Source organism: Pungitius pungitius, chromosome 19 (assembly GCF_949316345.1).
Source record: "Pungitius pungitius chromosome 19, fPunPun2.1, whole genome shotgun sequence".
Taxonomy (NCBI): Eukaryota; Metazoa; Chordata; class Actinopteri; order Perciformes; family Gasterosteidae; genus Pungitius; species Pungitius pungitius.
The window spans coordinates 4,271,479-4,287,890 of record NC_084918.1 but is presented as its reverse complement, the minus strand read 5'-3'; the positions used below and the strand labels follow the sequence as shown (position 1 = coordinate 4,287,890).

Sequence of the window (16,412 nt, the reverse complement as noted above, 5' to 3'; positions counted from 1 at the left end):
AAAAAACCACACAAAACGTACACACATCCGCACACAGGCACACAAACACAGACACACAGAATGCCTTGTAGTTTTGATAAAGCGGCAGCTTTCTCTTTTGTTTTGCAGCCGAGCAGGGATTAGGCAGTGCCGGGCTTTGTCCTGCGGTTTTCCAGTTGAGCAGAACACAAGAGCCTCTACCTCCACTAATACAGTCAGACCTCCCAGCAGGCCTTTCACCACTCAGCCGCTAAGAACCTGCTGCCCAAAAGATGCTTTTCAATGAGTTATCAAATCTCCTCTATACTGTCCGCGCCTTTCAACCGAGCCTCTTTTGTCTCTTCTTTTCAATGGCGCATTGAACGCATCAAATACAGCTGATGGGCAGATAGACGGACGGCAGAGCGCGCGGTGGAGCCGCTGTGGAGGAACACCAGTCGAGGTCCAATGTCTTTTCCGCATCTCAATGTGCACGTAGAGTATGCATGCACTAGTGCATCGTGCATCCACATCTACGGTCAGTGTTTATTATTCGGAGTAGTTTTTCCAGCGGGGGTTTCAGAAATGATCTGGTCAACCTTTAAAGTTCTGAGATGTAAAGATTTTCAATGTTTTACATTATTTAAAAGTAAATAGTGCCGGGGTTTTGGACTGTCGGTTGGATGAAACCCGATATTTATAGGTTTCCCCTCAGGATCTCAGAAGTTGTGAAAGTAATTTACTATTTAGTGTCACGTTACAGGGGGGGCGGGGGGGGGATCATGAACCATTTTAAAGATATCTTGTAGCACTGCTATGCAGAGGACATTTAACTATACATCTCACTCATGCCTCAGGATTTGAGTCCCATTATTGGTGTGAACACATCACAGCGGCATCGTCGCTTCAGACGGAGCCGTTGATACCGACACACGGGAGCGTAGTCCTTCTAATCAAGTATTATCACAGACTCACACTTCAAAAATTAGACGCGAGAACATTTGAGGGATTCTCTTGACGAGCAAAAATTCTCCTATTTTTCGATCGACAAAACATCCAAAGTGTAATTCATGGCACGATTTAAACAGGATTTAAAGAGGATTTGTCTTTCGCCGTGGATAACCGTACATATTTTCTACCACGAAAAGGTGGCTCACCTGAAAGGGCCCGGACTGAATGGTGCAATTTAAATAAACTAACTTGCACACTTGTGATGTGCAGCAGAACATGCATTTCACACTTCCTGCTGTGCAGCCTGTGGGGGGGTTGGGGGGCTTTGACGAGTTCATTAAGAGGCCACGTCAGGCAACACGTAAGGCAACGGTCAGCCAGGATTCCCCAGGTGGATGTCAGTTCGATTCACGGGGTTCCACTTGAAGCACGCCGTTGCTCCTCAACGCGTAACCGCTGCGAAATGTTGCCGCATTGGCGTGGCGTTCGGCGTGTTCGCCGTGCGCGTCTGGAGTTGGACAATAGCAAGAAGAAAGGATTTTAAAAGGCTAAAGGAGAGGTTTTTTCTGCATTGACTTCACTGTTTTAAATGTCAGTAGGAGAATGGGAAGTCCAGTCCACTTCACAATATGGTAGAAATAGGGGGTGGCGGGAGGGGGGGGTGGAGCAGGATTTGATCTAAAGTCAGTGGGGGCACACACGTTGCCCCGGGGACAGAGGGTTTAACCAGTCCGCTATCTGCAAACAGCGTTTTTTTTTTCCATTTTGACTAGCGAGGATTTAAGGACAACAAGGATGCACCTGAAGCAGTTAGATAAGATCCTTCCGCAGCCTTTGACAAATCACCATTCATAATGCATCACCATGGGTCAGGCTGATGATCATGTTGACTTAACATTTGGTCTGACATTTCAGCCCCCTCATGCCTGTCATTAGCTCTCGCCACACGCCACCTCATCAAAGCCAGTCACACAAGACGGGAGGCGGAAAGAAATGAGATGAAGGAGACGCAGAAAAGGGAGGAAAATGGAAGAGAAAAGAGACGGTGATACAATCAGATTATTGCACATCAATGCGGGGGGTTGGGGGGGTAAATCGGCCGTAGTTGCATTATTTGCTCATTTTGTTACACAAACGTTTAAAAAGTGGGACGCCGGTGAGGGACAAATACGGATACGCACACGCCGTAATCCGACAAACGCACACAGGGAAGAGAAAAAAAACTCGCACTCCGAATTGCCGAACCGAAGCTCGACCCCCCCGGCCCAACCTTTTCTTGCGGTGAATCTGTATCATCAGCCATCATCCGGCACGACCCCGATAGGAGACGAGCCGGTGCCAAAAAAAAAAAAAAACTGGAGCCGCAACACATTTCAGCCAATAACAACACCGCCGTGTTGATTCCAGTGGGGCGATAGTGGGTGATATTGACTGTTTGGGAGTATTGCCGTGCTTCTCAAAGTCATTTCCGACCAAAGCAAGGACATGGACACACATATCTCTCACAGGGACACGCTCACGCACACACACACACACACACACACACACACTGATCCGTCCGGCAGATCGGAGGGCAGGCATATGACAACCCTCCTTTCTGTGGGTGACAGCTTTCCATCAGTCTACATCAGACAAGTGCATACATGCAGCTGCACACATAGAAGTACACACTCAATCTGGACTGATTGGCCACTGAAAGCCTGTTTTCACAAATAAGGTGTCCCGTACTCTGTACGTGTGTGTGTGTGTGTGTGTGGAGACAGACTCATCATCACAGTAATTGATGGTCATCTGTCATTGCACACTCTTGATAATCTTCTCTGGGACAGGGGGCTTTGTCAGAACAAGAGGAACACCCCCCCCCCCCCCCCCCCCCTCCCTATCTACTGTATCTGGAGAGACTAATCGGAGTTGTCATTTTAACACAGACGGGGACTGAGCGGTCCGGCTAGTGAGAATGAGATGAATCGCAATGAAGGTCGCCAAATGCAATAACACTGTGATAGAATAACTAATATGGATAGAAAAGAATACATTTATATGTATGTATGTATGTATGTATATATTCACGTCTCTTACCTGCGACTTGAACCAGATCTGCAGTGGTCACGTTCTTGGGGTTGGGGCCAATTCTGAAAGTCAATGCCGGACCGAGGACCCTGCAGCAAACAGCAAAGAAATAGCAAAATGAGCAGTCGTATGTAGAGGAAGCGTTTAACATTCTGGGGAATATGGGTCCTAAGTCTCTTGTTAATGGTTGGATGACTCGATCAATAGAGCTCTTGAGTCCGTTGGATATGAAGCCGGAGGAAGCCTCCCTATAAACTAGCAGCATTAACGCTCACGTTTTTACTCGCATTGTAGGAGAGTAAACTCAACACAGAGGAGCATTTTTTTCAAAGCTTGAATCACGGCTTGACGATAGGGATTTTATTGGGCTCCAGGGGAAATGTTTAAGTCTCTAGGCTAAGATAAGTTTTATATCACATTCAATGGAGAATTTTCCATGATGCGAAAAAAACAAGGCTATGAGGAAAATAAGCAGACGAGAGATAGATGTCGTCATCATCATCATCATCATCATCGTGAATTCTCTTTCCCTTTTCAGTTTGAATTTGGGCTGCGTACAGTCATCATGTGTTCTTTTCTCCTCCAGTAACCTGCCGGTGCCCCCTGTTCCTTTACTGTCCTCGGTCTGGTCAGAAGTCAGCCTCAGACTTCTTTCCCTGGGGCAGAATAAATGTTTGAGGTCCCCGAGGTTAGCCATAAAATAAAATCAAACAACCCCACCAGACTCGGTAAGAACTCCCTGCAGTGGTCAGGAAATACTGCAAATTCTGAAGCAAACCATACCCACGTCTACTGAAACCCAAAAGGATGGGATTGAATTAAGTTTTTTTGTTGTTTTTTTTAACAGAATGTGATTTTAAGAGGGCTGACGTTCAAAACAGGTTCAAAAAAGCCTCAAATAAGCATGGCATCCCTCCGCGAATGATGGAGACCCCGTGTGAGCCGACCAGTAGCTGGTATGGCACATTACTTTTGTTGTAATTGTAATCCCCCAATGGGCCAATCAGGACACTTCTGAATGCTGCGACTGCCGCAGTGAACCGTGGTTTCCAACGAGCTTTTATCAAAATTAAATCAGAGATATTGGAGAGACGGATAATGAACACATGGCATGAGTGTGAACAAATGATCAAACCGGGACTCAAGATGCATCACTCTCCCACGTTGAAGGAAAAATCTTAACAGGCCATTTAGTGAGAATAAAAGTCCAGAACTGAGATTTATTCTGTGAAAATCTGCATCTTATCAAGTACTTTGAGTCTTTTATTCAGTTCCAAATGTCCCCCAGGAGGTGAGTTTGTTCTCAAGTGTCCAATACAAATCAACTGGTTGTAACGATCTTGTTGAAGCAAGTTATATTTTACTTGATTCTAGTGCAGGCTTATGCAGGGCTTTTAAAAAAAAAATAATGACACTAATTTGTGGAAAATGTTTTATAAAAATGTATTTGAAACCGGTTGTCATAAACCCCTCAAAGGATGTTTGGGCCATAATAAAATACTTACTTCATTTCATTTATTTTTCCTCTGAGCCCAATGCCGGTGTACTTGCATGTTTTTGCCCATTGGCCGCTAATAAATTAAATACATTTGCACACCTTGCCGACAATTTAGTTACAGTATATTCAATTGAGATTGACTGCCATTCATTTTGACTCTCGAAAGCTGCTTAACACGTATAAACCATTACGAAAAAAAGCAAGTTTGCATTCATTTTTAGTTCATCTAAAAAACTTCACTGATTACTAATTACGCAATGATACATTAACAAAAGTACGTACATAAGGTTCAGAAAACTCTAGAAAAAATGGAAATCAATGGCTACTTGGAACAGTGGATAACAACAAGCACTTTTAAAAAAACATTTAAAAAATTGTAGATAACATATAATATGATATTTTCTGTGCAATGTTCACTCTTTTTTAACTTGTTTTTTGGTGTCCGACAGCTCCTGAGGGAAATGTTAATCTGCTAAATGTGTCCGTCTGCTGTTTGGCGTTGAGCAGGTAGATGGAAAAAAGAAAGCTCTAAAAGTCTATTATCTCAAAACAGCTGCCCGCTGCACTTTAAAACAAGGTTCCAAGCTGAAAATACAGAAGAGAATGTGCTTAAATATGTGGAAGTGGTACTTAAAGCTAAGGGTATGCAAGAGCCGGGTGAAAGTTCCCAGTGGATCATTTTCTAAATGTAAAAATATATACCAGCTAAAACTTTTCTCCCAGTTTAACGAGTACTTTTAAAAATACTACACTTGTTAGGTACAAAGTATAAGTACTGTAACAGATGCAATCACTTAGTCATTACAGCACACGGCCGTGTCTTCACACATATCTCCTGCAAAGTGCATGCACATTTTTGGTGTACTTCTGCAGAGTGCGCGGCAGAGAGGGCGATTCATCAGGCCGCCAGAGTGCTGCGGCGGGGGGGAGGGGGGAATACGTGAGCCGATACTGCCAGACAGACGGACCCGACCATGCACGATGCATTTGTGATCCTGATTGCACACACACACACACACACACACATGCATGCATGCGGCTCTGAGGGAAACGCGGCCTTCCCCAATGCCTTCACCTCTGTTTGCTCTCGTAAATGTCAATATTTCCGCAATCTTTACCCCCGCCTGCATCCTCCTGACCGAAGGTGTTCCTGCTGACAGCTCGATGCACCTAAGATTAAAGTGACGTGATTTCCTCCCCCCCCCCCAGCCACACAACCTTATTTAAATATAGCCGTGGTGAAAACAGATGAAGTTAAGACGGATAGGTTTTTTCTGGAGGACTTCACATCGTGTCCCGTGTTATTGGATGTTTGTTTCTCAGACTTCATATTAGCTCTGCTGCTGGGACCTGATGAGTATATATGTGCAGACTGGATGGCGGGATATTGGCAGTGTGTGCGTGCGTGTGCGTGTGTGTGTGTGTCTGCACAGACTGCGTGTGAGGATGGACTTGTGAGCGTGTATGCCACTCCCCCTAGTGTTCCTGGCGAGAAAAACACTTACGTCATCTGAAAAAAGGCACATATTATCCCCCTGAACATCATCATCCAAAAACCGGAATTTCACATCTCCTTTGAATGGAGAATATTCCGGGCTGATTATTGGAGTAGAAGCCTCGAACATCATCGCGCTCAGCGTGTAGAAAAATCTCAACAACATCGAAAACCTTCAGCCCCCTCGTCTCTGTAATTCTTTCGCGTTTGAGCATCTCGTCTTCGGTCTCCCTATCGGTGCTCATCAGAGCGAGCGTGGAGAGAGCGCCCCCCTCTCCCCCTCTCACCCCTCACTCCCCCCTCTGGAAGCAGGGCGGCGTGCTCTGACCCAGCTCTCCTTCTCGAGGCGACTCATATTCAGACACAGGCTTTCAAACACTCACCTGCCGTGGCCACACAGCGAGAGGCACAATGGGCTCTCGTCACGGCCTCCGTCTTGGCTATTTCTACTCGAATGCGCTTTCACTACTTGGTAAAAAAGGAAAGAGAACGGCGATAGACAAGCCCCCCGGGAAAAAAAAAAAAAAAAAGAGGACATTTTTGTTTTTGTCTTCTGTGCAGAATGCTGTTATCCACATGAGGTGTGATACAGTGTAGTTTAAGGCGCAAAAGTATTCTGATTTTATGCCTTTAAACTACTAAAAATCGTTTAAGTCAGGATGGAGCAAAGCGGGAGGAGGAAAAGCAAGAGGTCCAAACAAAACCCCAAATATATAAATAACATATAAATGTGAAATCCAATAACGGTCCCAATCACAATGTGCATCCGTGCCGGCAGAGTGACACGTCCTGGTGTTCTGCCTCATCCAAAATAAATCCAAAGCTTTCAATTTTGGATAATGGGGCCCAGGAGGTCTCCTTGGTTGCATTTATTCCGAGGTCACTGTGTGTTTTGAATGTTGAGCACTCGATACAGCGAGGTACTGTCGGAAGGTCGTTTTTTTGTTGTTGTTTTTTTTTTTTACCTTGAATACTACAGCAACAGTGCGGCCGCAGACTGCAGGTGTTCATATGCTGCGGGTGTCACTGAGCCAGGCTCTCTCCGAAAGGCCTGTCAGATCTCAGGCTGAACACGTCTCCTCTGCCTCCGACATGGTCCGACACCGGAGAGAGCGCCGCAGGAACCGACCCCGGGGTTCGAGGACGGTTCGTCCGCTCAATTATTACATCCGCCGCCTCCCGCTGGACTACGTTTCTCCATTTCCAGCTCGTGATCCACCGCTGCCTCTTTTCCCCTCTCTCTCTCTCTATCTATCTCTCTCTCTCGGTTTTGATGGCTCGACTGCTCTCTTTTCGTCGAGGCGCACAGAGACAATGGCGGCGAGGCAGTGTTTTGAGTACAATGGAGACACAACAGTATGTGCCTGGAGGTAATTAGGCCTGATTTTGCTCCCTGCGAGGAGCCAAACACTCCAAAAAGTAAAAAAATAAAAAAGAAGAGACAAACGCCTACGCCGTCCTTGAACGCTCTGGACGACCTTTACTCTCTTCCTTGAACCCAAAGGCGCAAAATAAACGTTTCGAATGTGCTCAATTATCCTTTATGCAATGTGCGACTCGTAAATGTAGGAGGTGAACCATCACTCGTGACTTTGCGTGTTTGTGTTTGTGCACATACGAGAGCTGGGTGAGGTCCGCAGCGTGGAGGTTCAGCCTCTTCGTCAGCCGCTCCATCAGGTCCGAGCCCTGGTCGCTGGTGAGGGAGCTGTGGGGGGGGGGGGGGGTGGTTGGGGGGGGGGGGGGGGGGGAGAGAATCACACACAGACAACCGGGTGTCACATTTTTTGAGGGCCCACAGCCATTCGGCCGTTAAAATGCAATTGCTTTTTAGGTGGATACTACCACAATTCATACCCACAAATGGGTTGTCGCGTACAAGCGCAGCCCCGGCTGTCTGAATGGTACAAGTACACACTATCAGACAGCACAACGCGCACAAACAAACACAAACGTGCCGCGGGAAAAGGGATCAGCTGCCTCTTCAGGCTTCGTAAACCACCTGCTTTTATTTCTTGCAGCGATGAGACAAACAATAAGGTGCAAATGAAACCTGCATGAGGTGTAATGGCTGCATCATATGGACGCGCCTTTGCCTCCCTTTTCCCCCCCTCTCTCTCTCTCATCTTTCTTTTTCTTCGGCGTCATTCTCTTGTTCTCTCCGGCGCGCACGTCCGCTCAAAGTAATAAAAAATAAATAAAAAAACTGCGATAACACAAAGTACACAAACAGACGGGCACGCACGCGCACCTCATGGTGGGATGAGAATAATAAGGTGCAAATGGAATGGAGGTGAAGTGTAATGGGGGTCTGATAAAGCCATGCCTCATCTCGGCTCAGTCTGGGTCTGCTCTCTCCCTCCCTCTCTCTCTCTCTCTCTTTCTCTCTCAGAGAGCAAATCGCCATGGAAATAGACCAAACAAAGGCAATCTGCACACCGACGCGCTGGCTGGAGGAAATGAGAAAGGGCAAACACACGCAGAAGGCTACTTTATGGCTGGCAGCTTAACCTGGAATCAAGGGCCGTGCCAAGTGACCTCAAGGTGACACGCAACCAGAAAGTCACGGATCATAATGGGACATTGTTTCGTAGGGAATGGAACTGGGAACCAATTCCGCACAACACTGACGATTGTTTGCATCATCTGCAATTTCTCTGAAGTAACCTGATGTACTGGTTATTCTTTAGTTTCGCCTGCATTGGACACAGCAACACGGCAGCCTCCATCCCCCCCGACAGTGCACTGTGCACAAGTAGCTGACTCACTCCCCACCTATTTTTTTTTTTTCTTTTAGGGGTTTTGAAAGTTAAAAGATTCACCGAGAGCAATTCGAGACACGTTTGCATCCCTCTGCGCTAATTCCAGCCACTGGAGAGCTCCAGGAGTTGTTGATGCTAGCACTCCACCCCCCCCCCCCCCTCCCACCCCCCACCGCCCTTGGGTTTCTCTGTCTTTTTCTCTTCCATCCTAACCATTCCAATTCCCTCACCCCCCCTCTCCCTATTCCCCAAACACCCCCCACCACCGCCACCACCACCACCACGTCGGGAGCTGTCAGATAAGCAAGTTTAGCGAAGCCTCTCTGCAGGGTGCGAAGGAGCCGGCGATAGCGGGCGTGCAATCACGAGGTGTGCGGCGAATGCAAACCCCTCTGCAGACCAACTGGAGGTGACCACTCGGCGGAGGAGGAGGTGAGGATTTCGATTCAGAAGGTGACCTTTTCATTCCCCTTGGCCTGCACTCACCTCTATTGTGTGTTTATGTCTTAATGTGTGTGGCAGTAGCGGTAAAAAATAAATAAAAAGGATCGTGCCCTTTGCTACCGCTGTGAGCCGCCGTGTGTTGAACAGGTGAAGGACAACCCGCTGACTTGAGAGCCCCACGAGGGGGATTTGAGAGAGGACCCCGGGGGGGGCAGAAGAGAGGCGATAGGAACCTATCTGAGCCGAGCCTGGGCGGACCGAGAGGTGAGAGCGAAGGAGAGAGGGAGAGAACTTGGCTACCTTTCATGACAAAGTATCATCATCAAAGCTGTAATGCGGCTCGGTGAAGCCCACAGACACACACAAAAAGAAGAAAAGGGATTTATCGCTTCTGCTGTTGCAATCGGGCGCAGCGCAGTCAGCAGACGTGAATGTAGCCGGCGGTTTCAGGCAGAAACCGTGTGTCTTAAAGGCAGTTTTTTTTTTTTTTACGTACTCGAACAAAGCAGACAGATTAAGGAACGCAATGAGGAACCGGCTACTTATTCCCACCCCCCCTTCTAGTTTAATAAACAACCATTGTAATACATTTTTACATGTGGATGTACATCTGGATGCATGGTTGAACATTTGTCTTGGCACATGGGTGTATATGTATGTAAAAATTAATGTAAATTGCGTTTTTTTTGTAGATGTATTATTTCTAGTTTTCTATAAATGTTCTCAAAATGATTACACACCACGCTGAACTGATGATTTGAAGACGGAGTGCTGGATGTTTTATGTGGTTAATATAAATGGAAAGACTAGGACAGAACATTGATTTAACTTTTTAATATTGCCGCACTTAACATGTCTGAGTGCCAGAAAGGTCCGTGTGGCATATTAAAAACTCCAATTCAGTCTTTACTTTTAAATCAAAGTCTATGAAAATATAAAGAGGCTTTTAGCAAGTTTGATGCTTTTTGCGTGTGAGTTTTTGAGAACAGTAAAGGTAAAAGCGGTTACTGCCGTAATGAAGATGAATGTATTGACAGCCCTTCTTGTTTCCTATGACTCCACTTAAAGTCTCACGAGAATAACCTTTATGCAAATACACAAAACTCAGCATGAAAACATTGACACAATCAGCGATAAAAGCTAAAACAAGCTTGCCACACACGATGCATTGATTAATATAGAAAATAACATTGTGATTATGTGAATCCTACTCACTCTGAGCCTGTGATAATGTAGCCAAAGTGTCGGTCCTTTCCTCTGCTAGAAAACTCCTTCACCCCCACGTGGACCAGCTGAGTCTTGATCCTCATGTCCTTCTTCTGCGGCTCCTCCCCTTGCTTTTTCCCATCCGGGTCCCGATTCCCCTGCATCCACTTGTGGATCTCTGAGTCCACCTGAGCGCCGGGCGCCTCCGCAGCGGCGGTCAGGCGCAGGGCGGAGCCTTCCTTCGCAGGGCCGGTCTTCTCCTCCCAGCGGACGGGGACGGACGCCTGGCCCTGCGTCGTCCGGCTTTGGACGTTCTCCAGTCCCACCATTTTCCGGAGGGGAGCTGGTGGCCCGGGGTTGACCTTTGGAGCGTCACCGAAGGCCTCCAGGTTGAGGTAGTCCAGCAGCTTGGAGAAGAAGGCCGCATGCTGTGTTGAATGAAAGAAAATTCTACTTTATTTCAGGGATACATTTCTTTTTAAAAGAGGGTCTTCTTTTTTTTCTTTTCTGGAGGACGAGAGTATGGCAATCATTTAAAGGGACACATTTCTGCTCCATTCACTGACATTTCTATGGCTGAGCGCTGGGCCAAGGTCTAATAACATCCTTTTTCCTTAGAAGGGTGCATTCAATAACTATACTTACATACAACACTAAACATTGAACCAGAGATCCATGGATCAATATCGGTTTTAAAGTTCCATTTGTGAAATATTTGAGTTAAAACTCAAGGATTTTTTTTATTAGATCCTGCAGTTGCCTTGAACACAACATTTGTAATAATTCAAATGTGAACTAAGTCTGGACATGTCTTCGCTCCCCGAGAAAAACAATTGGTTGGTTGAGCAGAGTAACTTTAAATTCACCTTGTCAACAGGCTCTTTGGCTGCACCATCTATTTGTTGCCCTGGAAACAAGCACAGTTAATGACAGCAGATTGTGTGAAAAAAGTTCTCTTTTTCGTATTTAGCAAAGAAAGAAAACAGTTATGACTCAAAATGAAAGACCTCAGAAATACATTTGGCAGCACTTTCTGTGAGGATTGAACAAACAAAGCATTAGTAAAGTATTTAGAAACTCTCACTATACATGGCAGAAAATAAACAGACTTCTAGTCCAATTGTTGCCACCTTTTATTCTCTTTCTCAACAGCACAAACTCTCACCTTGCTGTTTCCATCTCGGTGTGTCTTCCTCGTTTAGATCATTCCCTTCGTCGGGTTTCGGGACCTGGGGTCGACTCTGTTGCACGGCCGCCAGCGTCCGCCCGTCTCCCTCCGCGCCCCCCCCCCCTGGAGTCGGCGGGTCCCTGCCCTGGCCGGGCCCCAGCCACAGGCCGTTCCTCGTGCACCTCCTGCAGGACCCCTTTGATGACCCCCGCCAGCTGGTCCAGATCTTTGCCCATCAAAGCCTCCACGTTGATGCTGTGCCTCCCCAGCTGGCTCACCATGCTCTGGATGAATCGCTCTGGACAGAAGAGAAAGAATGGAATACTGTGGTGGGAACATAAAAGCCACAGAGTGAGGGAGGGGGGAAAAAAAGCGGGCGCCCACTCACCGTCCATGACGCCGTGAGGCTCCTCGGCGGTCACTTGGTTTGAGCCAGCCTCGAACAGGAGCCTGTCCGGATTGGGCTTCTGGGTTTTGGGTCCAAACGCCACGCGAGGCCGCGGCTCTACGCGGTCACTCGGGGCCGGCCGGGCGTAGCTGAGGTAGCGCAGCTTCCCATCTTCGGGCCACGCGGGCTTGCCGCTCGGGGCGCCCTGCTGGGCGCTCGGCACCTCGGCAAGAAGCCGCTCCAGATGGCTGCCGAGCAGTTGGCCGCCCCCCGGCTCCCGGCTGGAGTAGGTTGCGCCGAGCTTGGGGTGTCGGCCCTCGCCGCTCTGGGTGAAGACTTTTGTGACTGGGGGCCGGCCGGCTCCTTTCTGGTGGCTGTAGATGGTGGTCTCCTTCCAGCCCTGCTGGGGCTTCGGTCGGCTGGGCTGTGAGAGGCCTTCAGACTTGATGTCGTCGTTCTGCAACACAAAAATGCCGCTGGGCACATTCAGGGCGTCTGACAATTGATCTACCACCAAAATAGCTACACGACTATTGGACGGATTGACATCGAATGTTGTTCTGTACAATCAGAGGATGAATCCTGATGGAATCAGTGACCCACTGACTTTTCCTCAAGCTCTAACCATAGCTTTCCATTTGCGGCTAAGACAAACATCTCCTCACAACAAGAATTGCAGACACGTCAAGCGTCCTAGTCGTCTCTCTAAAGCTAAAGCTCCCCCATCCCTCCCCATCCCCCCATGAGAACATTAGAAGGTTGCGCCGGGTCAGCAGCGTTGTGACAGACTTTAGGATGAAAAGAGAAGCAACCTGGGCTCAACGAGACAGGACAGGATATGAATAAGGATTCTAGATCAAAGACAACTGCCCTTGGAAATTGCATTATGGAAATCATAGATGAGATAGTGTCACTCAAAGAGTAATCTCATGCATTTTCACAACAAACTTTAAAAGCACGTCCCTTCTGTCAGAGAAGTAGAAGCCGTCCCTTATCTAAAAAGAAGAAACTATGAGGTTTCTGATATCAGGCCATTTGGCATTATTGTTGTTATTAATACTGCCAGCAAAATGTGTGATTTTGTTCTTCTTTGTTCTTTCTCTCTGTGAAAAAGAGAAATTGTTCTTTTTGTCTGAATCGTAAGGACCCACGCTTCAATTCAGCTCACAATATATCCAACCCACTGAGCAGCATTAGCCTCCGTGTTGCTGCAGCACTTCTACTAGCTGTCTCCCTCGGTGCCATTTTCCGTCCTTCAAATACATATAGAGGGAAAATGTCAGCGTAAAGAGAGGCCATAATGGCATTAGCGCAGCTGGGCGGGGGTGCGCCGCCATTCACGCTAACCGTGTTTGCGTTTTTTTTTTCCATCACGCCACCCAACAAAAGACACCGCCTCGCCAATAAAGAAGGTCCTGAACTCTTCAACTTTGCATTATGACTGCGCCGACAAAGCAGCAGGAAGCGGCCTCGGCTGTGAAGGATGCGCAGCGCGAGTCGCACAAAGTCGGGGTTCCGGCCTAAATATGAGGATTGAATAATGTAAAGAGGCGATGGTGATGAGGTGGAGATCTTTGTGTAAAAAAAAAAAAAAAAGGTCTCTGCTCAGCAGGGGGGAGGAGACAGAAAGCGAGAAACAAAAGCCGCCCGGGGACAAGAGGGCGACCTCGGCAAAACACATAATGACTCCCGTTGGAAAGGAATAGGAGGAGTTTGTTTACTCTGCGGATCAACATTCGTTGCCTAAATCCTGGGCCTAAGTGTCCAATCCAACCCGAAGCCGACAGCGAGGGAGATACTCACCTCAGCGTTGGACCCCAGTCGTTGAATTCCTGGTTTCCCCTCGGCCTGCGGCAGGAGGCCCAGGCCCGCCAGGTACTGCTGGAGGTTCCTGCTCAGCTTCCCGTCTCTGGAGCTGCTGTGGGCCGTCAGCGGGCCCGGCGCCGAGGCCTGGTGGCGGAGAGGAATGGTCCTCAGCTTGGAGAGCTCCTGAGAGATGACCTGCTGGGTGATGTCGTCCTGCCACGTCAAACCTGAAAAAAAAAAAAAAAAAAGATGGACGTTCCCCTCAAGTTCCAAATCGTACTGGTAAGAGTTTAAACCCTTTTAACACCATAGATAGAAAGAAAAGAAAATTCTGCATTGATGCATGTACAAATGGGAGAAGAAGAGGAAGAGGTCTCTTACGACTGCAGACTTAAAGTAAACCCTGACCACACAATCAATCGCATGCACACATATACGTACACACACACACACACACACACCGTAGCCAGTCAACAAGCCGAGGGAGAATGTCACACTGCGGCCCGACGCCATGCCAAAATACCTGCTAATTGCCAACACATAGTTGAAATGCAGAACTCCTGGGCAGGGGCAAAGCGCACTGGTGCCAGGACCAGATGGAGCTATCCAAGCAAAAAAAAAAAAAGAAAAAAACAGAAACCCAAAACATGGCGGCATTTCCAGTGAGCCAGAGGAGGCACGGCATTCCATCGGCAGAGAGCACAGAAATACCACAGATATCCTACTTTCCTTTGAGGGGCCAAGCTGCCACGGATGATACTTAAGTTTCAACGCAGCAGCCTTTTTTTTTTTTAATGAGAACTATTTATGAACTATTTATGCTTACGTTCCTAGCTGCCACATGCCACAACTTTTTACATTCACCAAAAGACAGAAACAATGCTGCTCTTAATGATGATGTGGACTTGTTTGATAGCCATAAATATTCAGCGTGGGTTTAAGATAAAAAAAAAATTAAAAAAAAGAGTATCAACAAAGCCGAATGTCTTCATTAGCCTGCTTTTTCCCACCCTTTCGACTGGGTGTTTCTCATAGATATTCATAAGCGGCAGATGAGGATCTGAGCGATGCGCATGCCTCCAGTCACTCCTGGCAGCGCTCGAACGCAGCGTATGTTGTGTCGCCGTTCTGGAACGCGGCTCAGACATCCAGCCCGTACCACAGCGACGGTTAACTACCCGCGGCCCCCCCCAGCCCCCCCGCCGCCGCCGCCGACGTGGTGCATACGACGATCCCTCACGCTGTCACCGGCCTGGTTGGGTGAAATCAGCTCTGGCTTCAAGCCCTAAAAGGATCCGCGTGGTCAACTGCCGGTGGGTTAAATGGGTTCAGGGTGAAGGTGCAACGGCGCCCACGAGAGGATGAAGCTGGCCTCATTGACTTTGACACCCCCCCCCCCACCACCCCCTCACCTGCCGCCTCCTGGGGGATGGACTCATTTCCATACATACCATGTTGTTGTGTGGGGGGGGGGGGGATGCTGGCGAAAATGACAGAATCAAAAGTGAGCCATTTTTTCATGAGACAGACAGGGAGAAAAGGGGCGGGGGGGGGGGGGGATGGGGGGCTCTAAGGTTTGGACTCTCAATCGAAAGCTCAGCTGAGTACCTCGCCACCGAGGAGCTGAACGTCGATGCAAATTCACCGGTTAGTCCAGAGAAGAAGAAGAAGTGCCTTCTGGCCCATTAAGGGTGGTGTGCCGTCTTCAGGCAAATGTCTCGGTTATTTAGCACTCTTCCATTAGCGCAACAGCTTTTAAACAAGCGAGATATTTCTGTGGCCTCCTGTTGGTTTTCTCTGACAGAGAGAGAGAGAGAGAGAGAGAGAGAGAGAGAGAGAGAGACGGAGGGGCTTCTTGGATGTTCAAAGCCTAGATGGAATCCTGTCTACACGTCGTTGAAGTTTCATCTGCTGTTTTTGAAATGCAGATTTTCCTTTTTTTTTCCTTTACGTCCCTCTTTCCACCAACTGATTTTGAAGGAATTAATGGGAGAGGGAGCTTGAATAATTTAGCAGCAAGATCTACCTAATAAATCAAAGAGAAACGTGTCGATCCCAATTTGATACCCTGGCGTGCTGAAAATAGGAATACATTTTTTATAGTACTGTGCTTAAAGTAGAGTACAGATGTTACCTTCTCACTTAAATCCCACATACTTTGTTTAGTAGCTCCATCGTCTTCTTCTACCAACTTGCTCCATCTCCCCTTATTGAAGCTACATGATGTTTACACTGAGGGATATAACATTTTTATGGCCACACTTTTCATAAAATGCAAATATTCTAAATAGCTAATGCATCATTTTGAGCGATTTCCCCCCCTCCCCCCCCCCCCCCCAAATTACAGGACGATAATATTTTGCATCTTTAACACGGAGTTCTGTCGATCTGAACGGAGCGTGACTGCCTCGTCAACTTTTGGCCGTTACTGCAGAACAGTCGGCGGAAACATTCACAAGGACATAAACGATTATTTCCCTGTGAAGGAAATCATTTTGGCCCCGGAGTGAAAATCTGCGGCAGGTTCCTTTGAAATGATCCTCGCAACCTTCACAGAACGGTTCAATAAAAGCACCGTTGATTTCCACACAACAACTCGGGTTTTATTCACGCGGCACGTTGTTGTTTCTGGCGGGTTCTTTCTTTCTTTTTTTTATCTCTCCAGTACC

General features: G+C 47.6%; 1 protein-coding gene across 1 annotated transcript in view; it reads right to left on the bottom strand.

Moving 5' to 3' along the window:
- Positions 1-16,412, bottom strand: part of ptprn2 (protein tyrosine phosphatase receptor type N2) — a 99,022-nt gene that overhangs the window by 61,266 nt on the left and 21,344 nt on the right. The window contains 8 exon segments of the mRNA XM_062559239.1: positions 2,989-3,068; positions 7,591-7,677; positions 10,391-10,809; positions 11,248-11,288; positions 11,547-11,670; positions 11,672-11,847; positions 11,938-12,394; positions 13,741-14,040. Of these exon segments, the coding sequence (XP_062415223.1) occupies positions 2,989-3,068; positions 7,591-7,677; positions 10,391-10,809; positions 11,248-11,288; positions 11,547-11,670; positions 11,672-11,847; positions 11,938-12,394; positions 13,741-14,040 (1,684 nt within the window).